General features: G+C 44.3%; 3 protein-coding genes, 1 long non-coding RNA gene and 3 other non-coding genes across 7 annotated transcripts in view; 2 read left to right on the top strand and 5 right to left on the bottom strand.

Annotated features, from left to right (window-relative positions):
* The window catches only part of DIPK1B (divergent protein kinase domain 1B), a 45,929-nt gene extending 36,822 nt beyond the window's left edge, over positions 1-9,107 (top strand). Inside the window, exon 5 of the mRNA XM_074973740.1 lies at positions 123-9,107. Within this exon, the coding sequence (XP_074829841.1) occupies positions 123-935 (813 nt within the window). The 3' untranslated portion in view covers positions 936-9,107. The remainder of the gene's footprint in view (positions 1-122) is intronic.
* LOC141999890 (uncharacterized) lies at positions 5,128-15,461 on the bottom strand. Its single transcript, XR_012642107.1, has 5 exons — positions 15,401-15,461; positions 14,575-14,626; positions 13,527-13,573; positions 11,722-11,783; positions 5,128-5,654 (listed from the first exon to the last, which is right to left on the bottom strand). It is a non-coding gene; the product is annotated as an uncharacterized LOC141999890 (long non-coding RNA).
* On the bottom strand, positions 10,618-10,748 carry LOC142000128 (small nucleolar RNA SNORA17). The gene has a single exon (XR_012642175.1). It is a non-coding gene; the product is annotated as a small nucleolar RNA SNORA17 (small nucleolar RNA).
* On the bottom strand, positions 12,691-12,825 carry LOC142000127 (small nucleolar RNA SNORA17). The gene has a single exon (XR_012642174.1). It is a non-coding gene; the product is annotated as a small nucleolar RNA SNORA17 (small nucleolar RNA).
* Positions 14,414-14,546, bottom strand: LOC142000126 (small nucleolar RNA SNORA17). Its single transcript, XR_012642173.1, has one exon. It is a non-coding gene; the product is annotated as a small nucleolar RNA SNORA17 (small nucleolar RNA).
* A 3,496-nt stretch (positions 15,462-18,957) lies between the features above and the next one.
* Positions 18,958-22,863, bottom strand: MRPS2 (mitochondrial ribosomal protein S2). Its single transcript, XM_074974204.1, has 4 exons — positions 22,709-22,863; positions 21,579-21,701; positions 20,841-20,970; positions 18,958-20,136 (listed from the first exon to the last, which is right to left on the bottom strand). Exons 1-4 carry the CDS (start codon positions 22,734-22,736, stop codon positions 19,593-19,595), a joined length of 825 nt encoding a protein of 274 aa, XP_074830305.1. The 5' UTR covers positions 22,737-22,863; the 3' UTR covers positions 18,958-19,592.
* Positions 22,864-23,795: 932 nt separating this feature from the next.
* PIERCE1 (piercer of microtubule wall 1) lies at positions 23,796-27,602 on the top strand. Its single transcript, XM_074973486.1, has 3 exons — positions 23,796-24,093; positions 24,703-24,781; positions 26,320-27,602. The coding sequence occupies exons 1-3, from the start codon at positions 23,948-23,950 to the stop codon at positions 26,506-26,508; spliced, it is 414 nt and encodes a 137-aa protein (XP_074829587.1). The 5' UTR covers positions 23,796-23,947; the 3' UTR covers positions 26,509-27,602.
* Positions 27,603-27,950: the final 348 nt, after the last annotated feature.

Genomic DNA, 27,950 nt, shown 5'->3' with positions numbered 1-27,950 from the left:
TCTCAGGGTTGTTCTAGCACTTTTACCTCACTCAGAGAGCAGCACCCTAATACTCTGCCCTGAATTAATGTACACAATGGGTAAAATTTAAAGAGCTGATGCAATTTCTTATTGGTTTGCAGGCTAACTTAGGAGATCAGACATCACTTGCAGCCTTGGTGAACCAAATCATCACCATGGCAGATGTGAACAGAGATGGGAAAGTGTCTCTGGCAGAGGCCAAATCCATCTGGGCTCTACTTCATCTGAACGAATTCCTGCTCATGCTCTCCTTGCACGAGAAAGAGCACACCTCCAAATTGCTGGGGCACTGCGGGGACCTGTATGTCACGGAGAAGATCCCTCATAACTCCCTCTATGGTACTAATGTCCCTCACTTCTTCCAGCCATTGCTGCCCTCAGCCATCCACCGAATTATTCACCAGTGGTTTGCCCCAGCCTGGCCCAGGAGAGCAAAAATCGCCATTGGCCTTTTGGAGTTTGTGGAGGAGATATTCCATGGGACATACGGGAACTTCTACATCTGTGAAACCAGCTTTAAGAACGTGGGCTACAATGACAGGTATGACTTCAAAATGGTCAACCTGAGGAAGGTGGCAACAGAGATGACAATCAGAGGTTTCCTCAAGGGACGTCACTGTGAGCAGAACGTGGACTGCACCTACGGGAAGGACTGCATGGCGACTTGTGACAAACTCATGAAGCAGTGCAAGAGCGACATGGTCCAGCCCAACCTGGCAAAAGTCTGTGGGCTGCTGCAGGATTACTTGCTGTACGGAGCTCCATCTGATTTGAAAGAAGAGCTGCAGAAGCAGCTACGAACCTGTATGACCCTTAGCGGCCTGGCTAGCCAGATGGAAGTGCACCATTCACTTGTGTTGAACAATCTCAAGACCTTGCTCTGGAAGAAGATTTCAAATACCAAATATTCCTAACAGGGCAGCCGTGACTGTGGGATATAGTGTTGGTATCCAGTTAAGGATAGAAGGTCATGCCTCCTCATTCCACCAGAGGAAATGCACCGGAAGCAGGTAGTTCACATGGCTGCAGCCCTTTTTCCTTCATGAAACCCCCCGCCAATAAAGCATCAGTGACCCGTACCACTTAGCAAAATCATCAATAGCGTGCTTTAGGTCTGTAAAGAACACGATGCAAAGTAGAAATACCAACAGCCTGGCTGAATAGGTTTGGGGGAAGAAGATAGAGGAACCAGAGTCGAGCTGCACCTTTTTCCTGCTAATCAAGGAACAATCACAAGTGCAGAAAGAGAATGAATCATCATGCTGTAATTGTCATATCTTATTTTGATGAACACTTCTGATGTAAATAAATAGCTTTTATGTGAGCAGCACTGGTACGTCAATGGCAAACAGCCTTTTAAATACCAGCATCCTGGTGATTCTTAAAAGGGTAGATTATCCCACCCTGGAGTCTGCACAATTTATTTTAACGTCTGAATTTGATTCTGTAAAATTCAGACACCGTGTTGGGAGCAGATAGACAAGCTCACCCACACACGCTTTGAGTCTGGTTGTTACACACCTTCCTGAACTGCCTGACCACATAGTAGGTAGGTCCTGGCGAATTCTAGGTTTTCTAGGAATTCTAGGTTTTGCTACGCTTGCGAGAAGGAGCATTGCCTGGTTGACCGCACCATTACCCATTTGCATTGTTTAATAATGTATTAAAATGATTACAGTTAAGGGAAAACACTGATGGCTATAACATAAGGATAAAACAGACCTATACAAATACAGAAAGTCCCCAGACAAAGACACGAACCAAATTAAGAGTGGCATATATGCTATATAGTATACTGTATTCCCCATATCAAGAGAACAACAGTGCTCAAACACCAGTTCAGGTCCAAATCCGCCTCTTGGTTTAATTGGCACTTCTAAAATTGACAGGATTTGATTGGAAAGGTAAAAGACTAATCCCGCATTAATCCACTGCTCTTCCCCTGCCCCCAAATAAAAATAAAAGAAAGGAATTTCAAACAATTTTTCAGTAGACAACAAAAACAAATCTCATTTGGCTGTCTAAACACTACCTGCTATTGAAGTACTGACCCTTTGTTTCCATTTGTATTTACTTATAATAATCCTTTAACATTCAAAAGTGCTCTGAACACATGGATGGAGTGGGGTGTTTAGCTTATGTAAACTATTGTTAGTTGGTTCTCCAGTCCCTGCACCATTTTTTCCATTCTGATAGACTGTATGCTGGTGATCCGATGGTAGCTTGGTGAAGTGAAGCACACATCTGAAGTACAATCACTAGAAAAAAAAAATTCTGTCCCACAGGATATATGGTCTCTGAAAGCAATCTTTAATGTCACAGCTGTAAAGTTATGAGCCCTTTGGAGTGGAGATATCAGTCCCTACTTTTAGTTCTATAAGACCATCATTATCACTCAACTGTTATTTATGGGGAAAATGTTTTAGTGGCAACAATGCTTTAAATCTAGCTTGCAGCCAGTTTAACTTGTTGTCCCAGAGCCAGGCCAGCTTTGCACTACAGTAATTCATACACCAGAAGACTAAGCATCTTTTGTGGGGGTATTTTTGTTGTTTGGGGTTTCAGATTCATAGTGTTATGTCCATAAAAGTTACTCAGACTTTTTAAATACTATAAAACTAAAGTGTGTAGAAAAAAAGAAAAGAAAAGGAGCCTAGAAATGCAAAGGCAAGGCCAACAATCCAAACTTAACGCATGCTATTGCATTAAAAGGGCACTCGGTTTAAGAGTTTTTAAAGGATTCTGCCTAGTTAAGTGCCGGATTTCCCATTTTTTGCCAGTTGAATCAGAAGTGAATTTAAACAATTTTTTATAAAATAAAAAAAAATTGGAATGGTTCAAATGGATATTACTTATGGTACTGTGAATACATCAATATAATTCACTTTAGATTAATTGGGTAGGCCCCTTTTCTCTTTAGACTGACACTTAAATGAAGCTCACACCCCAAGCCAGGAAGAAAGTCAGTTTAAACTTTAGTCTCTTTATGGTTTCACAATCCATTTGCTAATCTGAAAATGCCTGGAAAACACATGAATATAGCATTTAATGTAGTTTATCAGGAACACACACAGAAGCAGTGTAAAGATCAGAATAGCTTTTTATTCTTTATTGCACCTTGGCTAAACAGGTTACAGAGAACACTTACAGTTGCAAAAATATATTAACATCACACCATATATTATATTCACATTCATGGTCTGTAGTGCATGGAGCGTCTTTGAGCAAGTGCATGGCAGAGGATCAAGCTATATCTTGCAAACTTCAAATGCAGAGATTCTAAATGGTTTCTTTTTCTGCTGTCAGGTTTGTTAGAAAACAAACCTACAGGCATCATCTGCAAACAAAGTGCACCAGCATATTAGAATAAGAACTTTAAATAAATGCATTTCTCAAAATGTAGTGCTAGACATTGCAATACTTCAGTACAGGGCTGGCACGCAACATTTTGGCACCTGAGGCGGGGAGCTCAAATGACGCCCCCATTCCCCCTCACTTGGGCCAAACCTTTGAAAGGTCTCCATTCTGCCTTCTTCCTGTTCTACTCCTCTCATGTTACTGCTCTGCTACCTACCCCAATAACCCTAACCTCTCATGTCAGCTATCGCAATTCCCGTATCTTCCAGCTTTTTAAGCAGCTCATTTGTCATACCAGCTCCTGTAGTATCATCAATGTCAATACTAGAAAATGCTCTGACAGTCACCATTGCAGGGACATTTTCACTAGGTTCTGTTGTTGTTACAAAACGCACCATTAAAGTCAATTGTTCCATATGGCTGATGTCAGGTGTGCAGTCCAGAATAACAGAGTAATATCTTGCTGACTTCAGATCTGCCACAATCTTCTGTTTGACTTTTGTTGCCAGTAACTGTATGATCTCATTTTGAATTGTTTTTCCAAGTAGTGGTGTGTGTACATTTCTTGGGTGTCAGAGTAGCAGCCGTGTTCGTCTGTATTCACAAAAAGAAAAGGAGTACTAGTGGCACCTTAGAGACTAACCAATTTATTTGAGCATAAGCTTTCGTGAGCTACAGCTCACTTCATCAGATGCTGTAGCTCACAAAAGCTTATGTTCAAATAAATTGGTTAGTCTCTAAGGTGCCACTTAGTACTCCATTTCTTGGGTGGTGACTCTTCTTAGATGCTCCTGGAGTACAGCATCAAACTCAGCCATCAGCTCCACAATTTTAAGGAAGTTTCCACTGTTTGGCACATACAGCTGATCTGAAGTGCCATGCAGTGCTAGATTTTGGGTACAAAGCATTCTCACAATGGCAATGTGCCTTTTCAGAACATTTTGCCAATAAAGAGACTGATGCAATCTTCACTTGATGCTGATCATCTATGGTGGCCTTTAACCTTAGTCTCATCTCAAGCTTTTTCCAACCTATGGAATGCTGTCTGGTGATTTGCTGCCTTCTCATGGCATGCCAGATTTCTAGCCAGATTTTTCCAGTCTTCTGTTACTGTAGAACCCAATGTGGCTGGAACATTAGACTGAAAGAGTTTGCAACAAACACAGTATGCAGCATTCTGGGTTTTTGAGTACATAAGCCATGGCCTCTCCACTTTGTCACCATTGGGGATTTCACGCCAGTTATGTGTTGGATGGAAACTTCTATTTTCATTGTCTTTGGGGAACATGAAGTTTTTCACTTGCTGTGGCTCATGCAGTACAAGGAAGCCCCTCAGGCTACTGCTCAAGTGGGTCCACAGTCCTGGATCATCTAGACTTAAGGAACTAAACTCAGCAGCAGCTGTTTCTTGTGCCTCTCCCACACTCTTCTCTGACCTACACTTTTCTTCAGGAATGTACATGGTTACATCCATTTGAGATGGAGATATGGATGCTGCAGTAGCTGCCAGGTCACCTGCACTCTGACTAACTGGAAGATCAGGCATCTCCTCACCACTCACATCCTCACTGGGGCCAGAAGGCTCACCGTGAACATTTGTGTCTGTGTATCTCAGGAGAGCTCCATCCTGCTTAGATAGACAAGCTTCCTTTGCTTTCTTTTTCTGAATACTGCCCCAGAGGGGCTTTTTCTTCTTTCACTCATGACTGCTGTTCTGTGCCAGCTATAGTGGCTCTCAACACTCAGCTGAAGAGGACAAATAAGCAGGCTGGTAGCAGGGCGAGTGACGGAAGATATCAGTGTCTTAAGGGCCTAACTGGCTCCTACTACTTCAGTTGACTGCCTGTTCTCCTCAAGTGGGTTCAGGGAAGCAGCAAGAAACAGGAATCTCCCTGAGAAGCTGGTGTTAATCAGTCCAGGCTCCTGGGGGGTGCCAGAGAGGTACATAAGAAGCTCCTCCTCCTCTCTTCTCCCTGCAGCTCCTGCTGCTTTCTGTTATTCCCTCTCACCTTTTCTCCTGCCTGCCTGTTATGTCTCTTGTGCCCTCCTTCCTCTAGCACAGAACTCCACCGTCTCTGTGCATCTAGATCAGAGAAAATACATATGCACCAGCAGCAGACACGATTTTCTCCGCTCTGGGTTCTAGTGGTGCCCCCCCCACAGTCTGGCACCACCTCAGGTCACCTCATGGTAAGGCCAGCCCTGCTTCTGTAGCCCAGGAAGGTACATCATACTGCTCCTCAAGCACGTCTGGTTTGACACCTCTGATTGTGGCTCTGAGGGGAAAGAGAGAAGCTGATCAGTCCCTGCATTTAAGACCTTGCTGATCACTGTGGTACAGCATCCGAGCACCTTACACATTTAACATGAACATACATCTCTGTTCTGATTAGCAACAAGATGATCTTGTCCCTGTAGCCAATGGACCAAGGATGTTGAACCGAGTCAGTTATGACTCAAGGACTGTTCAGAGAATTTCATTTCTCAAAGAAAAACAGCTCTGTAAAATGAAACTGAGTTTTCAGGAAAGTCATTACAACGGCTAAATGAAGAATTCGAAAGGAGCTTACATTTTAACCATTCCGTGCCCAGGAACAGTGGTAGGTGGACATTACTAAGAAACAAAGCAATATGGATTCAGTGGGTAAAATTTAGCCCAGCACTGAAGGCCTGGCAGGAGGCCTTATGCAACCTGTAAACCCCAATTAATTCCTTTGACAATGCATTTAAGTCATGAATACGGCTCTGTGCACCCACTGAGCTGAATTTTGTTCCAGTAAAGAATACTCAGGGCCCATTTAACAAAGAGGATACAGGGTTAAGAAGCCATTCACAACCTCGTGACTTGTCCACAGCAAGGGATTCCATTTTTGCATAGGGTTATTGGGCTGATGGTTCAGTGTTGCTTCAGGATATGGGTCAGTCCAGAAAAAGGTCAAAGATCTAATCATTTGAGAGTTTAGCAAGCCATAGGGTCTTTTTTCCAATCCTTTCTTGCTTATGAGGGTCTTCCGCATCCCTCAGAGTCCTCTGCCAGTTCCCACCTTCCCCCCTAATCACCACTGTAAAGCCAAATTGTAGCCACCTTCCTTCCAACCAAAGAGGAACGAAGCATCAACAGCAAATCTCAAAATGAGTAGATGCTATTGGTGAGCAATGCAAGGTTCTCTCTCTGCCTCCCACCTCAAAACTAAAAGTTGTGTGTGCTAACCTCACAGCAGGTCCAAGCCCGTATCAATCAGAGCCAAAACTAAATTGTATGATTACATCAGCAAGCAGGCTTGAGATTGAGAATCTATGTTAGTGTAATTTCTATGAGATTCTGCAAGAGAGATATACAGGGAGGATCAATAACAGAAGGACATCAGAGGCTAAATGAAGCAGTCCTGCACCTGCTCCAACTCTTACTTTAACTTACATCTTCCTATGGCTGCTCAGTATGAAGATGCAGCTATTAGACACCCTTATGAAGTCTAGCTTGGATTTTGGCTCTTGGTATTCAAACTGGGTCTCCAATAGCAACAGAGAGCATTACCCAGGATGCCACTGAGCTGTACCAAAGGGAGGATTTTTTCCAAAACCATTTGCAATCAAGGATTTATCATTCTCAGCTGCACTCCAACAGACTGGATCCAGCCTTAGTTATTTACTGAGGTTTTATTACTTTGATATTATGCAAATTGCTTCATCTCCTTTCGGCAACTAATTTCACTAATATGATCGAGTTGTAGTAGTTTCTGGGCATATTCAGTAATAAGATTTGATACAAGAACTCATCTCAGATAATAACACCATTGGCACAAGCTGCAGGTAAAAGCCCATGGCAGCTGATAAGAAAACCTGATGCAGAAACCAAATTATAGCTATATTTATGAAGAGATTATTGCCATATTTAGTAAGCATGAATTCTAAGACAACCCAAGAAGAAAAAGCAAAGGCAGCATAAGCTAAACTGGGTCTCAGGACATGTTTTATGTTTAATTTATAATATGCAACAATGCACATTTTAAACTTTTCTTAAGATACGTGCTTCTTGACAGTTTAAGTTTCTCACTATATCAGTAATATTTCAACTCTTCCAAGTTTTTTTTTTAAATCCTCCAAGTTTGTCTCTTATAGCTTTTCCATCATACTCCTATTTCCATGAGTTCAACATGTTGGTGGGGTACATGAATTAAAAAAACCAAAACTTGAAATATGAAATCATATGACCGTTCCACAAATTATTGCTTGTTCCATATTAACACGTGTGTCAAGACTGGAGCTTTCATTCTCTCAAACTCAGACCCTCAAAGGCCTGACACCACATGGCTATTGCGATTTTACAACTGCAACCGTCAGACTGCTGGAGTGCTTAAATCAAATGTGTTGGAGTCCCAACCTACTACCTCTATTTGCAGTGTCTCAAATGTTTTCAGAGATGCCAATTACATATAAACACCTGGTAAAGTAACAAACTCAACTGAGGTTTCCATGCTCATCTGTTTAATCCTTAGGAAGATTGGTATTTTCCACACTGGATTAACACATAGTGGAACATAGGCTTTTAGTTTCTCTTGAACTCATTTAGCTGTGCCCAGGTCTTGGAACAGTGACTTCCATAAGGTATCATATGCAATATCTAGCCAGTGAGCTGTAACTAGAAAACTAGCCTAATTTCTTAATTTCTTTGTATTCCTTGGTTTAAATCAGACCATTACTTAATTGTGTAGTTAGTCCAAAAAACCATTATCTTAAATTTTGCTCAACATCTCGGACTGTAATTATGCAGATCATTTCTTTTTTCCCCCACTCTCTTAATTATCTTGATTCTTATTTGTCTATCATTTTACTACTGACCTCTTTCTGGCACAGCTTTCAATATGCTATACCAGAGGTGGGCAAACTATGGCCCGCGGGATTGCCCCCTGTGGTGCCACAGACCCTGCACCGCTCTCAGAAGCGGTCGGCACCACATCCCTGGGGCCCTGGGGGAAGAGGGCTCTGTGCACTGCCCTTGCCTCCAGGCACTGCCCCCCACAGCTCCCATTGGCCAGGAATGGGGAACCATGGCCAATGGGAGCTTTGGGGGAGGTACCTGGAGGCATGGCAAGGGCAGCCCACGAAGCCTGGGCCCCCGCACACAGGGACGTGGTTCCGGCTGCTTCCCGGAGTGGCACTGCGTGGGGCCAGGGCATGCATGCAAGGAGCCTGCCCTGGTGCGCACTGCTGCGACCTGAGCCGCTTTAGGTAAGCGGCACCAGGCCGGAGCCTGAACCCCTCCTGCACCCCAACCCACTGCCCTGAGCCCCCTCCTGCACACCGCACCCCAACCCCCTGCCCTGCATACAATTCCCCCACCCAGATGTGGCCCTCGGCCCAAAAAGTTTGCCCACCCTGTGCTATACTATAACCCCACCCCCTCAACCTCTCTTCACGTGGGGTATGAACAGTTAGACAGATGGAAGTTTCAAAAGCACTTTATTTTTTCACAATATTTACATCTTGGATATTTGTGATTTAAATGCAATACAGTGGTGAAGACTTATTTTAGAGATTATGCCACAGCATGGACTGGCTCTAGATTCTGAGGTATGAGTCAGTGTGACCAAAGGTTTTTCTTTCAAAGCATGTCTTACTTTAAAATGTTGGTATTTTCACTGGCTGAAAGTCAGAACCATAGATGAGTCCCGCAGGAAGGTATAGTCCATATCAGGATTTCTGTCCGGCTTTGGGAAGATAATTATTAACTAGCACTATTAACATGTTGGGAAATCCACTGAGCGAGTAACCCTTCTGCACAGAAGTGATCTTAATACTGGGCAATTTTTAAATGAGACATTTTTGTTTTACCTAATGTAACTGCATCTCCTAAGACTTGGCATCAGATTCATTGACATGTTCAAACCAAAGTGATAAGCATCTGCTTGAGTCACTTTGTATTTTAATCAAATGCTAGAATTCTATTTTCTCTGATTTTCTCAAATTTTTGTCTTAGATTTTTTACATTTTCTAGCAGCATAATTCAACTGAACATCATTTTCTGAGGATTTAAAAAAAAGTTATACTTAACAAGGTGAAGTTTTAAAATAGCCTCATTAAGCATTTACTACCCTGATGGAACCCTTGATCTAATTAAAGACTTATGAGAAACCAAATATATATTTGAGGGGGATAAAAGAAATCAGGGATTTTAAATGAAACATTCACATCTTAATGCATGAATCTTTCCACAGAACTGCAGCCGTATACACCACAACCTTATTGACATTCTTTTAAGAAGCCACTGCTATCGGGCAGTGCCTTTTCCCAATTAAATGGCTCATTTTTGCAGCCACCAGCTACCCATTTGGTTAATGGCACCTTTGGCCCCTATAATGCCCACTTAATGAGGACATTTTCCAGCATTCAGCACTTCCAGTTTTTGTCAGGCTATTAGTCAAAGCCTTCAGTAGTTTTAGAAAACTCAGTCTGGCGATAGCCTATTCCTCTTCAGTCACCTTACACCACCAATACAGTGGAAGACTATCTGCACTATACTCCCAGAGATGGCATAGGTTGGACAATTATTACAACACGTTTATATCTTTGCTTCCTAACAGAACATTAGCTTGGAGGTCAAGCTTCTTTGCAGATGCATTAACATATAAAACTCAGTAGAAAAGTTACAAGCCACGTTGCACCTTTAAAAAAAATAAAAATAACAGAACTTTTCTTTAATCAGATCAAAGCATTTCACCTTTGGATGCACTGTAAAGTTTATTCCTCTCTTATAAAAGGACTTCACTGAATTTCTGCATGGAGTTTGGATTGGATATTGAAAGCGTATTCTTTTATCTCATCTATTCCTTTAACATGTCTGAATTAACTTGTTTTATTACGTACTTGTGACATATGATGAATGCTTTTGCAGTGTTTGAAAGGATTTTGCAAACAGACGTGTGGAAACATACAATCAGCGTTGAAGTTCTTTAGCAAATGTGTGTACTGGATTTAGCATAATTTTGTTGTTGAGACATTTGAGAAAAATTCTGTGCTTTAATAACTTTGTATTACAAGTTAATTGCTATATTAATGCATTAAGACCAATTTAATTTGAAACTCAACAGTCCTTAAATGTGCTGATTACTTTAAAATGTAAGTGATTTTCATTTGCTGAAATGGTTATTTAAAAAACCTTAACACAAATTCAATCTCTACAGAACAGTCTGATGCAAAGAAAACAGACAGCCCCCTCACTCTTCCTCCCCAAATTAATAAATTGTTTAGCCGCGGTAAACGTCTGCATCCATTCTTTAAGGATATAGACTCAAAGCAGCCAATGCTTCCTGTCTGCCTCCTTCTGGCATAAAGACAACACTGCAGTTGTATTTACGTCTCCACGGGGCAGTAACTCATTAGCAGGCAATGGTAATCGGAAAATTTAAAAACGTAGCCTTGCCAACTGAAGTAGCAAACATCTACTTTAGCTATCTGAACTTAAGAGGCTAATATGTCTCCACAATGCTGACACACTAGTGATGGACCTGCCCTGTGCCAGAGGGTTATCAGGAAATATTACGATGAAAGTAATGTAGTTCTGCTTGTGTGCATATGAATTTTATAGTGCTTACAAATAATGTACATATAAAACATAAAATATGAGAGCTCTAACAGACTATCAGTTTCCTACATTAGCCAGAAAAAAAGTTCCAGCCCAAACCCAGTAGACAATGATGTACAACCATGATTGTTCTAAATTAAATAATGAATGCATTATAGGACTGTCTTCCACGATCACTGGGTTTTTCTTTAAGGCTTAAAAAGCAAAGATGGACACAAAGTAGGAAAAAATAATTGCTGAGTGTTTCTCAAAATTAACGGTATATAGTCTGGGAGCTTAGATCCAAAATGAACGTTGTAGAAATATAAGCTACAAAGAGAAATGTACTCAAAGTTTTTAAATCCATGAAAATAGTTTAAAAGTTGAATTTAAAAATCCCCTTCAGACTAAGTAACCTAAACATATGCATGAGCACAGTGCTGCAGAGAACCAGAAAGCGAAACTGATTACAACAAAAGTGAAACTACCAATCTAATATCAATTAGGGGCAGTAAAAGAGGGGAGGGGGAAATCAGCAAAAATGGTGGAAGGTAAGTTACATTTTAAGCCTTCTTTCCTTTTCAAGAATCTAACAGTTTATTGGTGACATAGATAAGGACATGTTCTTTTATAAATATGATTTTTTTTTTTTTAAATAACCTGACCATGATGTCCCTTAAACATCAGTTTTTATGCTCCAACTCACTGGCACCAGCAGTTGTGGTAACTGATGTCATGCCAGGAATATTAGATTCCGGTGCTAAGGATGCCATAATACGTACCTTCAACAGCATTTATGTTACACAATTTCAAAGGAAATTAGTGCTGTCCTCCTCCAAAGCAACTGTGAATAGGAGACAGAATATCAAACGTTTGTAAAGCAAGGCAGTGATTTTAAAATACTTCTCAGAAGTTCTTCCTATTTTAAAATTATACATTCAAATGTAAAACCCACTGAACTGTTCTTTTATTTCCATGCAGGCAATACATGAACTCAGTAATGTTCCTACAATTCATATATCATTTGCTTACCCCCCTCTCATTGGACACTCTGTAACCTGTATAATTCAACCACTCTGCATGCCAACAAAGTAGCCACAAATATTTCTACTTTAATTCATAAGTAACCAGAATTTATCTCTTTGCTCTTTCATTAACAAGTGTGCCTAAGTCTCACAAACCCAGAACTGAAGCTAATGGATTAACATTTGAATAGAAGCATTACTTACAGCTTGTCTACATGGGAAATTAAGCAGCAAAACTATAGGTGAATAATTAAACTGCTATAGGTATACTGGGAGAACGCCTCATGTGGCATTCTTATTCCAGGATAAGAATGTCCTTTTCCATATAGCTTAAACTGCGGCCAAAGAGACATTAGATAAACCGGAAAGTCACTCTCTCATTCCAGATTCTTAGAATTTATTTGATGTTTTTTGTCTTTAAAGTACTTTAAAAGTATAACCCCCAAAAAACCTCAGGAGGGGTATTAAAATGTTAACCCCAATTTACAGATAGCAGAACAGACACCAAGTAGCAATCTTCCCAAGGCCACAGAAGACAGTTTCAAAGGCAAACATGGGACTGAGGCGTTCCCGAGAATAGAACAGTCACTTCTACTTGTCCTTGCATACAAGGATGTAGGGCCTTTTCCTGACGCAGCTAAAATTAGTGTGCTTTTAACTGCCTTTCAAAGGATATTTGTGCCATCTTTCACCAATTCTCTGGAGAAAGCAGGTATACTTGGAAACAATGTTAGGCTACTAATCATTCTGAGTGCTCACAGGTTTCAGAACAACTGAGCGTAGACGCAGCCTCTTCCTCTCTGCCACCTAATGACACACACATGGCATGACAGCCACAAGTGTAATGCCTCTAGGGGCATGGGACTATTAATATATAGGATGCTGAAGAGAAGTAGCGATTCTTCCACAATAAATGCAAAGCAGCAACAAACAAAAAAGAAATCCGAAGTAGGACCTCAACCACGATACTGAAATGGACATATATAATCACCCCCTATCCACTTACAAACAGCTGCAGAATTTCATAAGCAGCTCCTCTGAGACAGCTCTCATCTCTCAGCAATCTAAAGCAATGCAAATACCTGCCATTTTGTAGCTTATATCTGTATTTGATTGTAGAGCTGTACATCAAGGACTTCGCTAACTACTTCCAAATTCTGGTCTAGACAACACATACTAACAGGCTAGTGTAGACAAGGCTGTGTGTATAACCCATGTCAGTTTAACATGTGTTAAAGGCACACCGCCTTGTCTACACTCCAGGCTGTCAACATTGTTAGCAAAGTTTCAGAGTAGCAGCCGTGTTAGTCTGTATTCACAAAAAGAAAAGGAGTACTTGTGGCACCTTAGAGACTAACCAATTTATTTGAGCATAAGCTTTTGTGAGCTGTAGCTCACGAAAGCTTATGCTCAAATAAATTGGTTAGTCTCTAAGGTGCCACAAATACTCCTTTTCTTATTGCTAACAAACACATCCTAATTCCTAGTCTAGACAAGGGTTTAGCTGATGGTCTCTGGTATATGGAAGTACTATTTAGAATGTACACTGTCTCCATGCTCACCTCATTCCTAGGATGCAGACTTCTTGGACCATGGTATCTTGATTGTTCTGCCCAAAAAGACAAAACACACTGTACAGCAATTATAATCATTCTAAAATTTGACATGAAAAGGAATTATAATTCAAGAGAGATGGAAAGGATGGGATGTTTGGATCTAGGCTATTTCAGAGAAGCAGAGTTTGGATTCAGGCTCACCTCTGCAAACATAACGTTCTTGAAAAAATGGAGGGGAATAATGTGCTAGATGGGCGTTTATTTCCATTAAAGAATCCCAGTCTGCAGAGTGAAATATCAGGGCAGCTCCTCCTATAATTTTAAAGATCGCCAAATACTGAGTAAATTGCAGTTCACGGAAACACCAGGTCACAATGGTACCTAAACAAAAGTTAGAGCTCCCCACTCTTGCTGATCAAAACAGTGAATTTTCACAAAAGACCTTGTTCATCCTCTTTACACTACTTCAGAACCAATATCACCAGGGGATACCAAATGACCGAAGGGAACTGATACTGGTGGAATACAATACTCATCAATTCTAGGCTGCTGATTCAAATTCAGCTACAACTGGTAGTACTTAACTAAAATTGGTTCGCCACTAAACAGCTATCTGCTGGTAATGCACAATAGGTTAGATGGTGTCAGTCCAACGTAGGACAAATGTCCACATTGCAAAAGGCATCACCACAATTTGCCCCAATGGAATGGGTAGAGAGACCAATTACCTTCTTGCCCAGAGGTGGACACATTGGGGCAGGGCAGAGAAACTGTCCCTGCTCCTGACATGTGATACCTGCACTTGATAGAGAACTTCTATCTCCACAGCTCTTAATCCAACACCTTTCACTGACTACTACATTTATATTGAACAATGTAAAGAAAAGAAACAAAATGTCAGGCTGCTAATCATTCTGAGCGCTCATGATTTCAGAGCGCTGAGCGTAGACACAGCCTCTTCCTCTCTGCCACCTGATGACACAAACATGGCACAGCAACCATATCTGCAACGCCTGTAGGGGCATGTAGTGAACCTGCATGAAATGATGCTCACCTCAGCTCTAGGAGAAAACCTCTTGCATGTGCAGTATTCACATTTCCACCCCCTGTAAAAACAGCAAAAACACAGAAAATAAATAGAGCATTTGTTATACTCACTTGGACACGCGCTTCAGGGGCCCGCTATTTAGGTATCAGTGTGTGGCGGAGAGCAGTTTGGAAGACTAAACACTACAGCCAAACTGAATATAATCGTTTGTTTCTCTTATGAGAATAAAACATGTCGCCCGAGGGAGGGGGGGCGGGCGCCGCGAACACGGACCGGGGAGGGGAGGGAGGCGGGGAGGGGAGGGAGGCGCCGCGAACACGGACCGGGGAGGGGAGGGAGGCGGGGAGGGGAGGGAGGCGCCGCGAACACGGACCGGGGGGAGGGCGGGGAGGGGAGGGAGGCGCCGCGAACACGGACCGGGGAGGGGGCGGGGAGGGGAGGGGAGGGAGGCGCCGCGAACACGGACCCGGGGGGGGGGGGAGGGGAGGGAGGCGCCGCGAACACGGACCCGGGGGGGGGGGGAGGGGAGGGGAGGGGGGGAGGCGCCGCGAACACGGACCCGGGGGGCGGGGAGGGGAGGGGAGGGGGGGGAGGCGCCGCGAACACGGACCCGGGGGGGGGGCGGGGAGGATAGGCGCCGCGAACACGGACCGGGGGGGGGGGCGGGAAGGGGAGGGAGGCGCCGCGAACACGGACCCGGGGGGGGGGGGGAGGCCCAGCCCCGCGGGTGACCGTTGAGCGGAGCACGGCCCCGGGTCTCCAAGAGGGGAGGGTCCGAGGCAGGGCCCGGCCCCGCTGGGGTGCGGGAAGGGCCCGGCCGCTCCTCACTCACCGCCCCCGTGCGGCTCGCCGAGAAAAAGGGGCCAACGGGCCCGCGCCTCCCGCTTATATAGAGCTGCTCGACGGGAGCCCTAAAGGGACCAAAAACCCTGCCCTCTCTGGCCCGCAGCTGCCTCGTGGCCGCAGACACACTCCCCCTGCTGGACAGGAGTGTGAAATGCAGCGAGTCGGCTTCAGGGGCCCAGGGAGGGGGCGGAGGGGAATGGGAGGAGGAAGAGGGGAGGAAGCAGAGAAGAGAAGAGGAGAATTAGCAGGGGGAGGGAGGCAAGGCAAAAAGAAAAGAGGGGGCCAATATGGTCAACCTCCAGCATTCAAAAAGCATGAGCCTAGCTCTGTTCAACAGCTAAATACATTCAAAATAGCCTGTGTGTTTGTATTGCTCCTTCTGGTGTCTGAGCCTATTCAGCTCACATTTCCCAGCTTCCTTCCCCAGCCATGCAGGCTAGACACACAGGTTTCCTTTAAAAAAAATAACTACAATGGCGAGAGGCTCAATGAATCCCATGACTCCACAAGATGGAGCTTTAAGAGAAACACCAAATATCTCAAGAGCTGGCAACACTGGAAAGGGGTCTGTAAAGGCAGGGGACGAAAGGAAGGGTAATGGGGAGGAGATCAGCCTTGGGGAGGAACGAGAAGTGGGGTAAGGCTGGATTAGAGACCCCTTCCTGTCCAGGAAGTGATTTTACCCCTGGAATATCTCAGTGTGCATGCATATGAGGAGAGCGCTGCAATGAGGCAAATAGACTCAGAGCGAACGGGAAGCTAGTCTGGTGAGCTTGAGTAAGACCTGTGCATCGTTTCCATATTCAAGGTGTGCGCATACATAGGACCATATAGGTAACAGTGATTACTAAACACTCCTTCCTCTTGAAATGAACAGGGAGGCTGGTTTAAAAAGCAATGGCACACAGAGACCACGGATCAAATTGTGCTTGTCCAAGTCAAACACAGATCTTGCCACTGGCGTTAAAATAAACGGATTGTTTCAAACGCTAAGCTGAGAACCCAGTCTTTTCATAATATAGGCTGCACTTCACAAAACACCTAACCATGTGAGTCCTTCAATGGGAAATCAACGGTAAGCTAAAAAGTTAAGCCCAAGCTTAAGAGCTTTGGTGAACTGGGGCCTTCCAGCACCCATATTTTCCTTCCACATAAAGCAATAGAGTTATAAAATAAAAAATAAAACATCATAACTTCTAATAGAATGCTCTAACCTTTAAAGATATCACACAGTTGTCTGAATAATGCTTTAGTTATTGTTGTTACAAGCAACACTTACAATCACTGTGATGGGAAAAGACTGGAGAAAAAAATATTTCCCGTTAGTTTAGGGCATGGCTACACTTGCAGTTGTAGAGCGCTGGGAGTTAAACCAGCCTTCGGAGACCGCAGCAGGGAAAACGCTGCCAAGTGTTTACACTCTCCGCTGGAAGCACACTGGCGTGGCCACATTAGCAGCTCTTGCAACGCCACAAAGAGCAGTGCATTGTGGTAGCTATCCCAGCATGCAAGTGGCTGCAATGTGCTTTTCAAATGCAGGGGGTGGGGTGGAGTGTGACAGGGAGTGTGTTGTGTGTATGTGGGGGGAGAAAGAGTGAGTTTTGGGGGGACTGAGAGCGTGTCAGCATGCTGTCTTGTAAGTTCAGACAGCAACAGACATAGATAAACATGATATGGGGAAAAGTCAATACAGTTTTTGCAAAGCTGAAACCAGGCCTCACCAATCTATTAGAATTCTCTGAGGGAGCCAACGAGCATGTGGACATGGGTGATCCAGTTGACATGGTATTTTTGGACTTTCAGAAAACCTTTGACAACTAAGCAGTCAAGGATAAGAGGGAAGGTCCTCTCATGGATCAGTAACTGGCTAAACATTAGGAAACGGTAGGAACGAGTGGTAATTTTTTACAATGGAGGGAGGTAAATAGTGGGGTCCCCCAAGGATCTGTACTGGGATCTGTGATATTCAACATATTCATAAATGATCTGGAAAAATAGGTGAACAGGTGGCAAAATTACAGTCAATACAAAATTACATAAGAACATAAGAATGGCCCTACTGGGTCAGACTAAGGGTCCATCTAGCCCAGTCTCCTGTCTTCCAACAGTGGCCAGTGCCAGGTGCCCCATAGGGAATGAACAGGTAATCATCAAGTGATCCATCCCCTGTCACTCATTTCCAGCTTCTGGCAAACAGAGACTACGGACACCATTTTACTCAAGAGAAGTTAAGTCCAAACCTGACTGCAAAGAGTAAAATGATATCTGTAACCTGGGTGACTGGGCAATAAAATGGCAGATGACAATTCAATGTTGATAAGTGCAAAGTAATGCAAAATGGAAAAAATAACCCCAACTATACATACAAAGTGATGGGGTTTAAATGATCTGTTACCACTCAAGAAAGAGATCTCAGAGTCATTGTGGACAGTTCCCTAAAAATATCGCTCAATGTGTAGCAGCAGTCAGTAAAGCTAACAACATTATGAACGATTAGGAAAAGGATAGATAATATAGAATAGTAAATATCATAATGCCACTATATAAATGCATAGTATGCCCATACCTTGAATATTGCCTGCAGTTCTGGTCGCCTCATCTCAAAAACTCTATATTACAATTGGAAAAAAGTGCAAAGAAGGGCAACAAAAATTGTTAGGGCAATGGAATAGCTTCCATGTGAGGAGAGATCAAAACGACTGTGATATGAGTAGGGGGCAGGGTAATGATAGAGGTCTATAAAATCATGAATGGTGTGGAGAAAGTGAACAAGGAAGTATTTATCCTTTCCCATAACACAAGAACCGGGGGGGGGGGGGGTGTCACCCAATGAAATTAATAGGCAGCAGCTTCAAAACTAACATAACAAAGTATTTCTTCACACAACGCACAGTCGACCTGTGGAACTCGTTGCCAGGGGATTTTGTGAAGGCCAAAAATAAAAGTGGGTTCAAAAAAGAATTAGATAAATTCATGGAAGATAGATTCATCAATGGCACTTAGCCAAAATAGTCAAGACCGTAACCCCTGACTCCGTGTGTCCCTAAACCTCCAACTGCCAGAAGCTGGGACTAAACAACAGGATGGATCACTCAATAATTGCCCAGTTCTGTTCACTCCCTCTGAAGCATCTGGCACTGGCCACTGTCAGAAACAGGATACTGGGCTAGATGGACCATTGGTCTTACCCCGTCTGGCTGTTCGTATGATTTTCAAGCCACAGAAATGGGCCTGGATCACTCAGGGCCAGGTGTAGAACCTAAAACTATTTAACTCATTTTTTAAACTCACCAGATTTCAAGCTGATAGGGACACTTTAAAGAGTAGAGATTTTACCAGCCATATTTTAGGATCATATTATACAATTTACACTCAGCCTATGACATAGCACCTGACTCAGACTTGGCACTGATTAGCCTATAAGACACCTTTTCTCTCCCCCAACCAATGACATTCAGTCAGTTTATATTTTTGTAAGGGATTTCTCATCTTTCATTTAATAAAACACACTTGCATGTGAAAAAAAAAGGAATATTTTATTTTTTCATAGGGAGAAGAGAAGTGGGAGGAGAGGGGATGGGAACTTTAACACAGTTAAATTCAGATCACAGTAAGTTTTGTGTGTGGGGGAGAAATCACAAGACAGATGCTTTACACATTCCTCCTCGAAGAAGAGGCAAATACAAACAAACCAAACTGGATATGCCTGTCTTATTTAGCCTTGCATTGTTTTAGGTGCTCTGGATGAAGTTCCTTTTGCAGGGGGGGAAGCGGCACCCACAGGTGACTGATATTGATTGACAAATCCACTCTTTTTTTTTTGGTTCGGCAAGTTAAGAATCACAGATGAGCACAGATGTGTAACGGCAGAGCGGGGGCTGCCATCACCATGGGATCTCCTCCTCAGGAGTAGGCCAGGGACCTCTCTCCTAGGACCCAATCCAATTCTCATTGAAGTTCATGTTAATATTTCCACTGCCTTCAATGGGAGCTGGATCAGACCCTTACAGAGCTAAGGTGGGAGCATTCCCATCCCCTCCTCCCTCCCACCCAAGCCCTATGCATGTTGCTGGCAAGTCAAAGAAGCCTGGTAGGTAACCTGCTGAGTGCTGAACACCATTGTGGTACGGATGAGCTAGCAGATTTTGCACTAGGGCTAGTAGGAGCACGAGGCTGATCTAACTGCTTTCGGCTTTGTTTTGCAGTCCATACAAAACCTCCATCTGCTTCCTTTTGTTCTTTGCCCGGGTAATGGTCATCTTAAAGAGCTTGCAATAGAGCTCCACCGCCAGGGGGCTGTCATCGTTCCCAGGAATGGGGTACGTGATGATGGAGGGGTTGCAGTTAGTGTCCACCACTCCCACAGTGGGGATGTTCATCTTGGCGGCATCCCGAACGGCCACGTGCGGCTCAAAGACGTTGTTCAGGGTACTGATGAAGATGAGGAGGTCGGGCAGGCGAACCCCGGTCCCGTACTGGACGTGGGCATTGGTGAGCAGGCCACCCTGCCAGTAGCGGGTGTGGGCGTACTCCCCGCAGTCCCTGGCCGTGACCTCCACCAGGTGGCCGAACTGACGGTTGCGGCAGACGAAGAGGATGATCCCTTGGCGGTAGGCGACGTGGGCTGTGAAGTTGAGAGCCAGCTGGAGGTGTTTCATCGTCTGATCCAAGTCTATAATGTCCTGATCAAGGCGGCAGCCGAAAATATACGGCTCCATAAACCTGGGGAAGGAGAATGAGACATAAAGATCTCGGAAAAATTTTATTTTTTGACTGACATTTCCAAACGCTCTCTGCCCCATAGAAACTCTCCTACATCAGGACATCAGCCAGCTTCTAAACAATGGGAGTCAAGGAGAAAATTTCTCAGGGGGCAGGTTATTCCATAATTGCCTTCTTCTGAAGGATCTGCTGCTAGCCACTGTCAGAGACAGGCCACTGGGCTAGACGGACCTTGGGTTTGATCCTGTCGGGAAATTCCTGTGTTCCATTTAAGGGAAAGGGCAGTTAAGGCCCTGATCAACCAATCAGATCCCTGCACCATGCCCCGATAGACAGGGGATTGACCAGGTGGATCTGGTTTTATTTTGGTTCTAAACCAACCGACTGGCCACTCAACTCATTACACTGCAATCCCAGAATATATGCAATATGAAGAAATCTTTGGATGCCTAAAACTTTTTGCTTCCAGTGCTGCATGCCTGTGTGACACCAAATAAAATAACCTTCCCTGTGCTATGACAGTCAAACACAGACTTATTGTCAAAGTCATTAGGAAGGAGCCACCTTACAAGCACTTTACAGGGAAAGTAATCCTTCCCTTCTTTTTATTAAAGGCCAAATTCCCAAACTGAGGGAAATACACCCATTGACTCTATGGGTATTGGCTCAACCCCAAGGCTCCACGTCAAAGTTGTGTAACTTACCTATGACGACAACCTTTTTTATGTCCCAAGTGCACTCTGGCATCAAAGAGATCTTTCAGGGAGAAGAGCTCTTTCACGTTGAAGAAGTCCGGGTGTCTGAGGGGCTCGGTTATAAGCTTGTCATTAATAACTGAAAGAAGGACAAAAAGAAGTTTGAGCTCTGCCCCCAGTTTGTGCAGCACAAAGGTTTGGTTGTGGTGTGAAAAGGAGAGCGTTGTTTAGTCCTGGATTGCCAATAACACCACATTTGGGCATGTATATGGTGGTTAATGTGTTTACACAATTGCTTTCAGCCTAGTATCTTAGTGCTTTACACTTTAAGACTCATATTATTTCTCTCTCATTACATACAGGGAACCAGAGGTACAGAGAGGTTAAGTGACTTGCCCAAGGTCTGGGAGTCTGGAAATCTGTGGCAGAGCCAGAAATAAAACCCAGGAGCCATGACTCTCAATCCCAAACCTTAGCCACAAAGTGTTCCTTCCTCTCCTAGGTGCGTGTTCAGATGGGTTAGAGGGGAATCTAATGTACTGAAAAGGACAATCTGAAAACTAAAGTAGCCAACAGGGCTTAGAAGAGGTGCTCATTAACTTAGCAATACATTATCTTCTGGCTTAAAGCAAACCTGGTGGCTATCAGAGAGGGATGGTTGGCTTAACTCAACTTGCTTTGGACAGTATAAGCCAAATAAACTGGTTGCTTTCACTCTCCTAAAGTAGGTGGGGTAAGGACTCTTACCATTGGGGTCCACCTGCTGATTCGCTTCCGGGGCAAGAAGAGTTCCATAAAGTCGACTGCTAAGCTGTGAGGTTCTGGGAGCAGCTTTCCCCAGTGACGGAAAGCAGCTGAACCTTGGTACGACTGACAACAGAGAGAAGAGAGAAATTAAACGAAAGCCTTAAACAGATGGGCAGTAAAATAAAGACACCAATAAGAATACTTTGCAACACCCATCTGCAGAAGAACCCAAAGCACTCCACAAACACTAAGGCTTCCCAAGTCCTTGAAACATAGGTTAATATTAGACCCACTTCCCAGAGGCAGAAACCTGGCACAGCCTGGAGAAGTGGCTTGCTCTGGGCCTCTCAGTGTTAAGAGCCCAGTTTCCTAAGAAAGATCTAAGAACTTTCTCTCCTCCAGCTGGGCTTTGGGCAGTAGGAAGTGTGCACACCAGATGGCAGGGAGCATGGGGCAGGCTCTGCATCAGGGATACTGGGACCTCATAACAAGTCAAGCAGCACCCCTTCCTCTAGCAAAGCAAGGAGCAGACACCCTGCCATGGAAGGGGGTAGGCAGCAGGGGGCTCAGGCTTAGAAGCTCTGCTGGGGAGAAGAAGGGGGAAGCTGCTACAAAACCAGAAGCTGGGGAAGTTGGTTGCTTGATTTCGGTAACACCCGGGGGGGCTGTTTCCTGGGGGGCTAGACTCCAGCAGCATAACCCCGCAAGAGGCAAGTCTCCAGATCGCCGGGGGGTTTCTTAAAGCCCCCGCTCCTGGAATCAGGAGAAGCTCAGCTCACACTGAAAGACAAGTGTCTAGCTTCTGTCACCCACGTGCGCCCGCAAGGCTCAGACACCAGAGAGCAAAGGATCAGGCTCCATTTTTTAAAATGAGCTTTAAAAAAAACAAACAAACAAAAAGACCTCCGGATTTTTAAGCCACTGGGGATTTTCACATGCTTGATCTTGGCAGGACTGCCCCAGCCCCCAGCCGGAGACACACCAGGCCCAAGGCCGAGAGAGGCACCTTGCCCAGCTCGCCTGGGCTCGGACCCGCCCGCCTGTACCCCCTGCCCTCCGCTCCCCGCAACTCCAGCCCCCCTGCACCCGGAGTCTTTGCACGCAGAGCAAGCCCGGTCTCCCTGCCTCACCCGCCTGCAGCAGCCTGGCAGCGGCCATCTCCGGAGCGGAGCGGCAGCCGCAGCAGGCCCGGGCACGGAAGGGCAGCTTAGGCTGCTGCACCGGCCCTTTCCGCTTCCTCCACCCACAGCCGGGCCCCCTTCCCCGGGGCGGGCGCGGCGCAGCTCCGCCTGCAGCTGCACAGGCCCCCGGTCCGCCCCTGCCTGGCGGGGGCAGCCGCCAGCTGGGAGCCCGAGCTGCCCGCCCTGCCGCGGGCTCTTCTGCCGTGCTGGGGCCGCTCTGATCACACCCCCCGCCCGCAGGGAGTCTGCAAACGCCCGGGGCAAAGGCAGACCCTGCAAAAACCTGCCCTCACAGAGCAGGTGTTGGCTGGGATTCCCAGCCGGGACCTACTGCGTTTCTACAGGGACCCGAACAGGTGTGAAGCTCTAGAAACAATCACAGGTGCTGGAACTAGGGGTGCTGCAGCACCCCCTGGCTTGAAGTACTTTCCATTATGTACAGGGTTTACAGTTTGGTGCAATGGCTCTCAGCACCCCCCCCCCCCCGCCCCGTTAAAATGGTTCCAGCACTGCTGGAAACAACAGGGTTTATGGGTGAGCAAATGACTGTTCCTCAGATCAAGCCCCCCCCCCCCTTTTTTTTTTTTAGAAATTATCAGTATTTATTATTTGGACTGCGATAGCCCTTAAAAGCCCCAGTGACAGATAAGAACCCCATTGTGCAAGGCACTGTGCAAACACAGAAAAGATAGAATGTTAATTCTTTGCAGCAGGAACTATGCAGAGGAGAAAAAACAACAGGTGCAGACAAACAGGGGAGTGCAAGGAAACAATGAGACAATATAAGTCAGCAAATGCACCTTCATTGCTTCACTTCAGCTGGGTTCTCTCTCTCCTACATGAACAAATAAAAAAGGAGGCATGCAAAATACTTTCGGGAAAACTACTGAACTAGGGGGACTGAAAGTAACAGAATTAAGGGCTTGATCCTGCAACCACTGCAGGGCTTAGGAGGAGCTAATACTTTCACAGCCCCCAGCGGTGTGCATGGAAAGTGTTTGTAAGCTGGACTCTTGTCTAGGAAACAGTACTGTGTCTTTAAGGGCCTCTCTCTTTGTTGCCAAGTTACAGCCTGTCTCCTAGCAACATACAGTTTGTTACTTAAGCACCCTGTTTCTTGTGTGCTTGGTCAATTTCCTGCCTCTTTGTCCTGCCTGGACCAGAGTCCTAAAAAGGTCTTAGCTCAAAATGTCCCAGGGGCATCTGCCGGAAGCATTCACCACCTGCAACAAAGAGGCAGAGGAGGGTCGGTCCCAGAGAACCAGTGACTACTACAGAGTTAATGACAATTTGCCAGCCAGGTTCAACCACCCAGGATGGTTTCGGGGCTACAGGTGAGGAAGCTGATATAACTTGCATGATGAGCAAAAGCAGCATGCTGAGAGAGAGGGAGGGGTTCACGATGCACCCAAAGGTTGCCACACTTTGCAACAATGACCTGAGATCCTGTAAAGTCATCATGACCTCTGCATGGTTGTGAAAATGATACCCATTTTAAGGCCTGAAGGACCTCTGGGATGTGTCCCATTACCTACAGCCAGATTAGCCATCATGGCCAGAGGTCCCAAGCATGCTTTGCTCCATCTTCATTCAAGCCCCAGCTCTCCAAAGCCAAGCATGCACAGAATTGTCCTTGTTCTTAAATTCCTCCAGGAACCTTGTCTTGCTGTTTCCTTAGCAGACATTTCCTCTCTGCCCCATCAGTCTCACTGCTGGTGAGCTGCTTAGCAGCCCATGTCACTTAGAAATGCCTTCTCATCTCTTCCCACCTTATCCATTCCCTATCTCATCCCAAAAGCATCTTTTCCCTTGTCTGCACTTCTTAATCTCCATCTGTTGCTGTAATTTATCTCCATAAACTACTATTTAACTCTGTACAGTGCTGTGGGATACAGTTTGTATGAAAGAAACCATACCAAGTAAAATTACATTCTATTGTGTAGAACGAATGAGCCCCATCCCAGGTACAGGACCACCAACCAGATCTATGGAAGCAAAGCACCTACTGTACATGAAATGCCGGTAAGTATATGCAGCACAAGGCTAATTACAGTGTGTATCAATCTTACCTCTTAAGTGAGCTCTAGGTACCTGTTGAGGAATAAGTTATTTGCTTTATCTGTAGGAGTACTTTAAAAAAAACTCAGCTACGCTTTTTGCTTTGTTCCTTCCTTTAAAAAACGATCAATGCACTTTTTTGCGATGATACATTACCTTCCTTACAGGAGTATCTAGCCCTTGCAGTATTTTAAAATGCATATATTATCCTGCGGGCACTGTTGATTCACCCTCCTCTGCCCAGATATCACCTGCTCTTGGCATGAGCAAACTGGGTAGGGAAACAGTAGGTGCGTGGCACAGCCAACCAGAATACAGGCACAGAATAATACTGAAAAATAGTCAAGGGAAATTGGCCATGAGGAATTCTGATATTCAAAATTTATTTTACCCTTATGCCTTTTGTTAAATTTAAGGGTTTTTGATGGTGGCCAGCAGTGGTTCAAATTTAGGTCTCCTGTATAAGTCCCAAGAGGCTAATTTTTCTATTGCTATTCAAATTTGCATTTCATGTTGCCACTCCAGCCACTTACAAAGGAAGGAAAATTACAGTAATATAATTCATGAAAAACTGAGGGGGACCATAGTTCTATTTTAATATTCTAGGTCTCAGGGGATCTTTGAAATCAGGAGGTGGGATTTTCAGAAGCCTCTAAATTATTTTCCGTGAGACATGTGCTCTTATGTCACTTAGGGGCTTTTGAAAAATCCCATCCAGAAGCTTCGGTATCTCCAAGCCATGAATTTTACAGCATAGGAAGGTTAGAAAGAAAAGGCTCAGTAGTTTAAAAGGGGGCAGATACAATGATCTAGAATCTCTTTGGAAACACACTGGAGCAGATCAATGATTTTTTTAATTGGACACAATATAGTCCCCTCCTAAATAAACAAGGAGAGTTAATCTCTGGCCACTTGTGGCTAAAGTCCGAGGCCAAAAGAAAAGGGTGTTTATTCACAAACACCCCCACAAACACTTACACTACTACTACGTAAAACAACAACAACAACAACAAACAGAAAAGCCAAGTTGGAACACAGGGATTGCTAAAGTGAAAAAATAAACCATAACCAAAACCACACTCAGGGAAATGTGTGATGATCAGTGCCTGAAGCTTCAGACGGTGGCCCGAGCTCTTCTCCCCACTCACACATAGTATACCTTTCTATGATAGAGGAATTAATACGTTATGTAAGAATTTCAGTTTCTGAATTTAGCAGAAGTTGGTGCAACATCTCTGGTCTGCTCCATTGGTGTGCTGCAAAAACCAGCACCCTTGCAGCAAAATGTAGGACAAGTTTCCAAGAGTACAAAGACCCTTGATTAAAAATACGCAAACGGATGGATGTGTAGGTTTTTTTTCCTGACCATAGCTGGTGTTTGGTTCATGCTCTGAAGCATGAAGATTCAGCGCCCTTATAATTATACCCTAGCTCTTGTAAAACACAGAGATGCTATTCATATGGGCATCTAAAATATTTCCTCTTGCTTTTCTCCCCCACAGACCTCCTTTAACATTACCTCACACGCATTTTCGAAACATCTCGGAAAGTGTGGCATGTATAGGAATAACAGGCTCAACACCTACATGGACAAAAGTGATGTGACTGGCACAGATAACTTTATCACCTTCTACGACAGATTCAACTTTCATCCCAGTTACAATGGCAGTGGGCCATCCCACTGTGAATAATGTTTCAGCTGTGGTGTCTGCAGTATGACACTGTTCTTCAGTTTACTGTCTACTGCCTGGTTAAAAAAAACAACAAGCAAACAATAGCATTGACATTTCCTTAGGATTTCTGCTTCTCTCCTAAATCAGCTCCTAAGACTCACTTTGAAAGCATGACTGGAAACAATATGCTCCTGCACTGAGTGATGTTAAATACACTTCCGTCTGCCACATTAGCTTGCAGGATGATTCATCACAAGAAACACAGGCTTCTGTTACAATAATGCTACATGCCATTAAAGCATCATTAAGCTGCAATGGGAATCTTTTATTTTAAAGTCTGACTTCAGGTTACCCTGCTGAAGGAGAGTCTAGATCCAATGTTAGCATGACGTAGTAGAAAAGGTCATGAAAACAGAATAAAATGGGTAAATGAGCAAGGATGAAAGCTCTGTCATTGAGAGAGTAGTAAGAGCAAAATGTTGCTTTAGAGCAGGTGTGTTAATAAAGAAAATAATCCGGAAAAGTGTTTGTTGTTTTCTTAAAATGCCTGTGAACATAAGTGAATTTAATGCTGGTTAAACATAAATGGATGGCCCCACTATACACTACAGCACAGGCAGCCAGCACACACACACTTTCCCATGCCATGCTGCCCTGGCAGTGTGCCTCAGGATTGCCCAGCAAACCCACTGTCGGGTATGTCAGAGAAGTTCTATGGCCCATTCCTATCTTGGCTCTCTGCTAAGATTGCCAAGTAAGGCTACACTTATTCATAGATTCCAGGGTTAGAAGGGACCGTTGTGATCATTAGTCTGACTTCCCGTATAACACAGGCCAAAGAACTTCCTCAAAACAATTCCTAGAGCAGATCTTTTAGCAAAACATCCAATCTTGATTTGAATCCACCAAGGCCCTTGGTAAATTGCTCCAATGGTTAATTACCTTCACTGTTAGAAATTTACACCTTATTTCCAGTCTGAATTCATCTAGTTTCAACTTCCAGTGAACCATCTTTCTCTGCTATATTGAAGAGCCCATTATCAAACATTTGTTCCCCATGAAGGTACTTATAGACTGTGATCACATCACCCCGTAATCCTCTCTCTGCTAAGCTAAATAAATTGAGCTTCTTCAGTCTATCACTATATGTGTTTTCTAACTGTTTAATCATTCTCATGGCTCTTCTCTCTCCAATTTATCAACGTCCTTCTTGAATTGTGGACACCAGAACTGGACACAGTACTTCAGCAGTGGTTGCAACAATACCTAATACAGAGGTAAAATTGCCTCTTTACTCCCACGCAAGGTTCCCCTGTTTAAGCCTCCAAGAATCACATTAACCCTTTTGGCCACAGTGTTGCACTGAAAGTTCACATTCAGCTGATTATCCATCACCACAACCATTTTCAGTCTCTACTTTCGAGGATAGAGTGTCCCATCGTCCAAATATGGCCTGTGTT

Source organism: Natator depressus, chromosome 16, assembly GCF_965152275.1.
Source record: "Natator depressus isolate rNatDep1 chromosome 16, rNatDep2.hap1, whole genome shotgun sequence".
NCBI lineage: Eukaryota > Metazoa > Chordata > Testudines > Cheloniidae > Natator > Natator depressus.
Note: the sequence above shows the minus strand (reverse complement) of the source record. Positions and strands in the feature narration are given on the sequence as shown.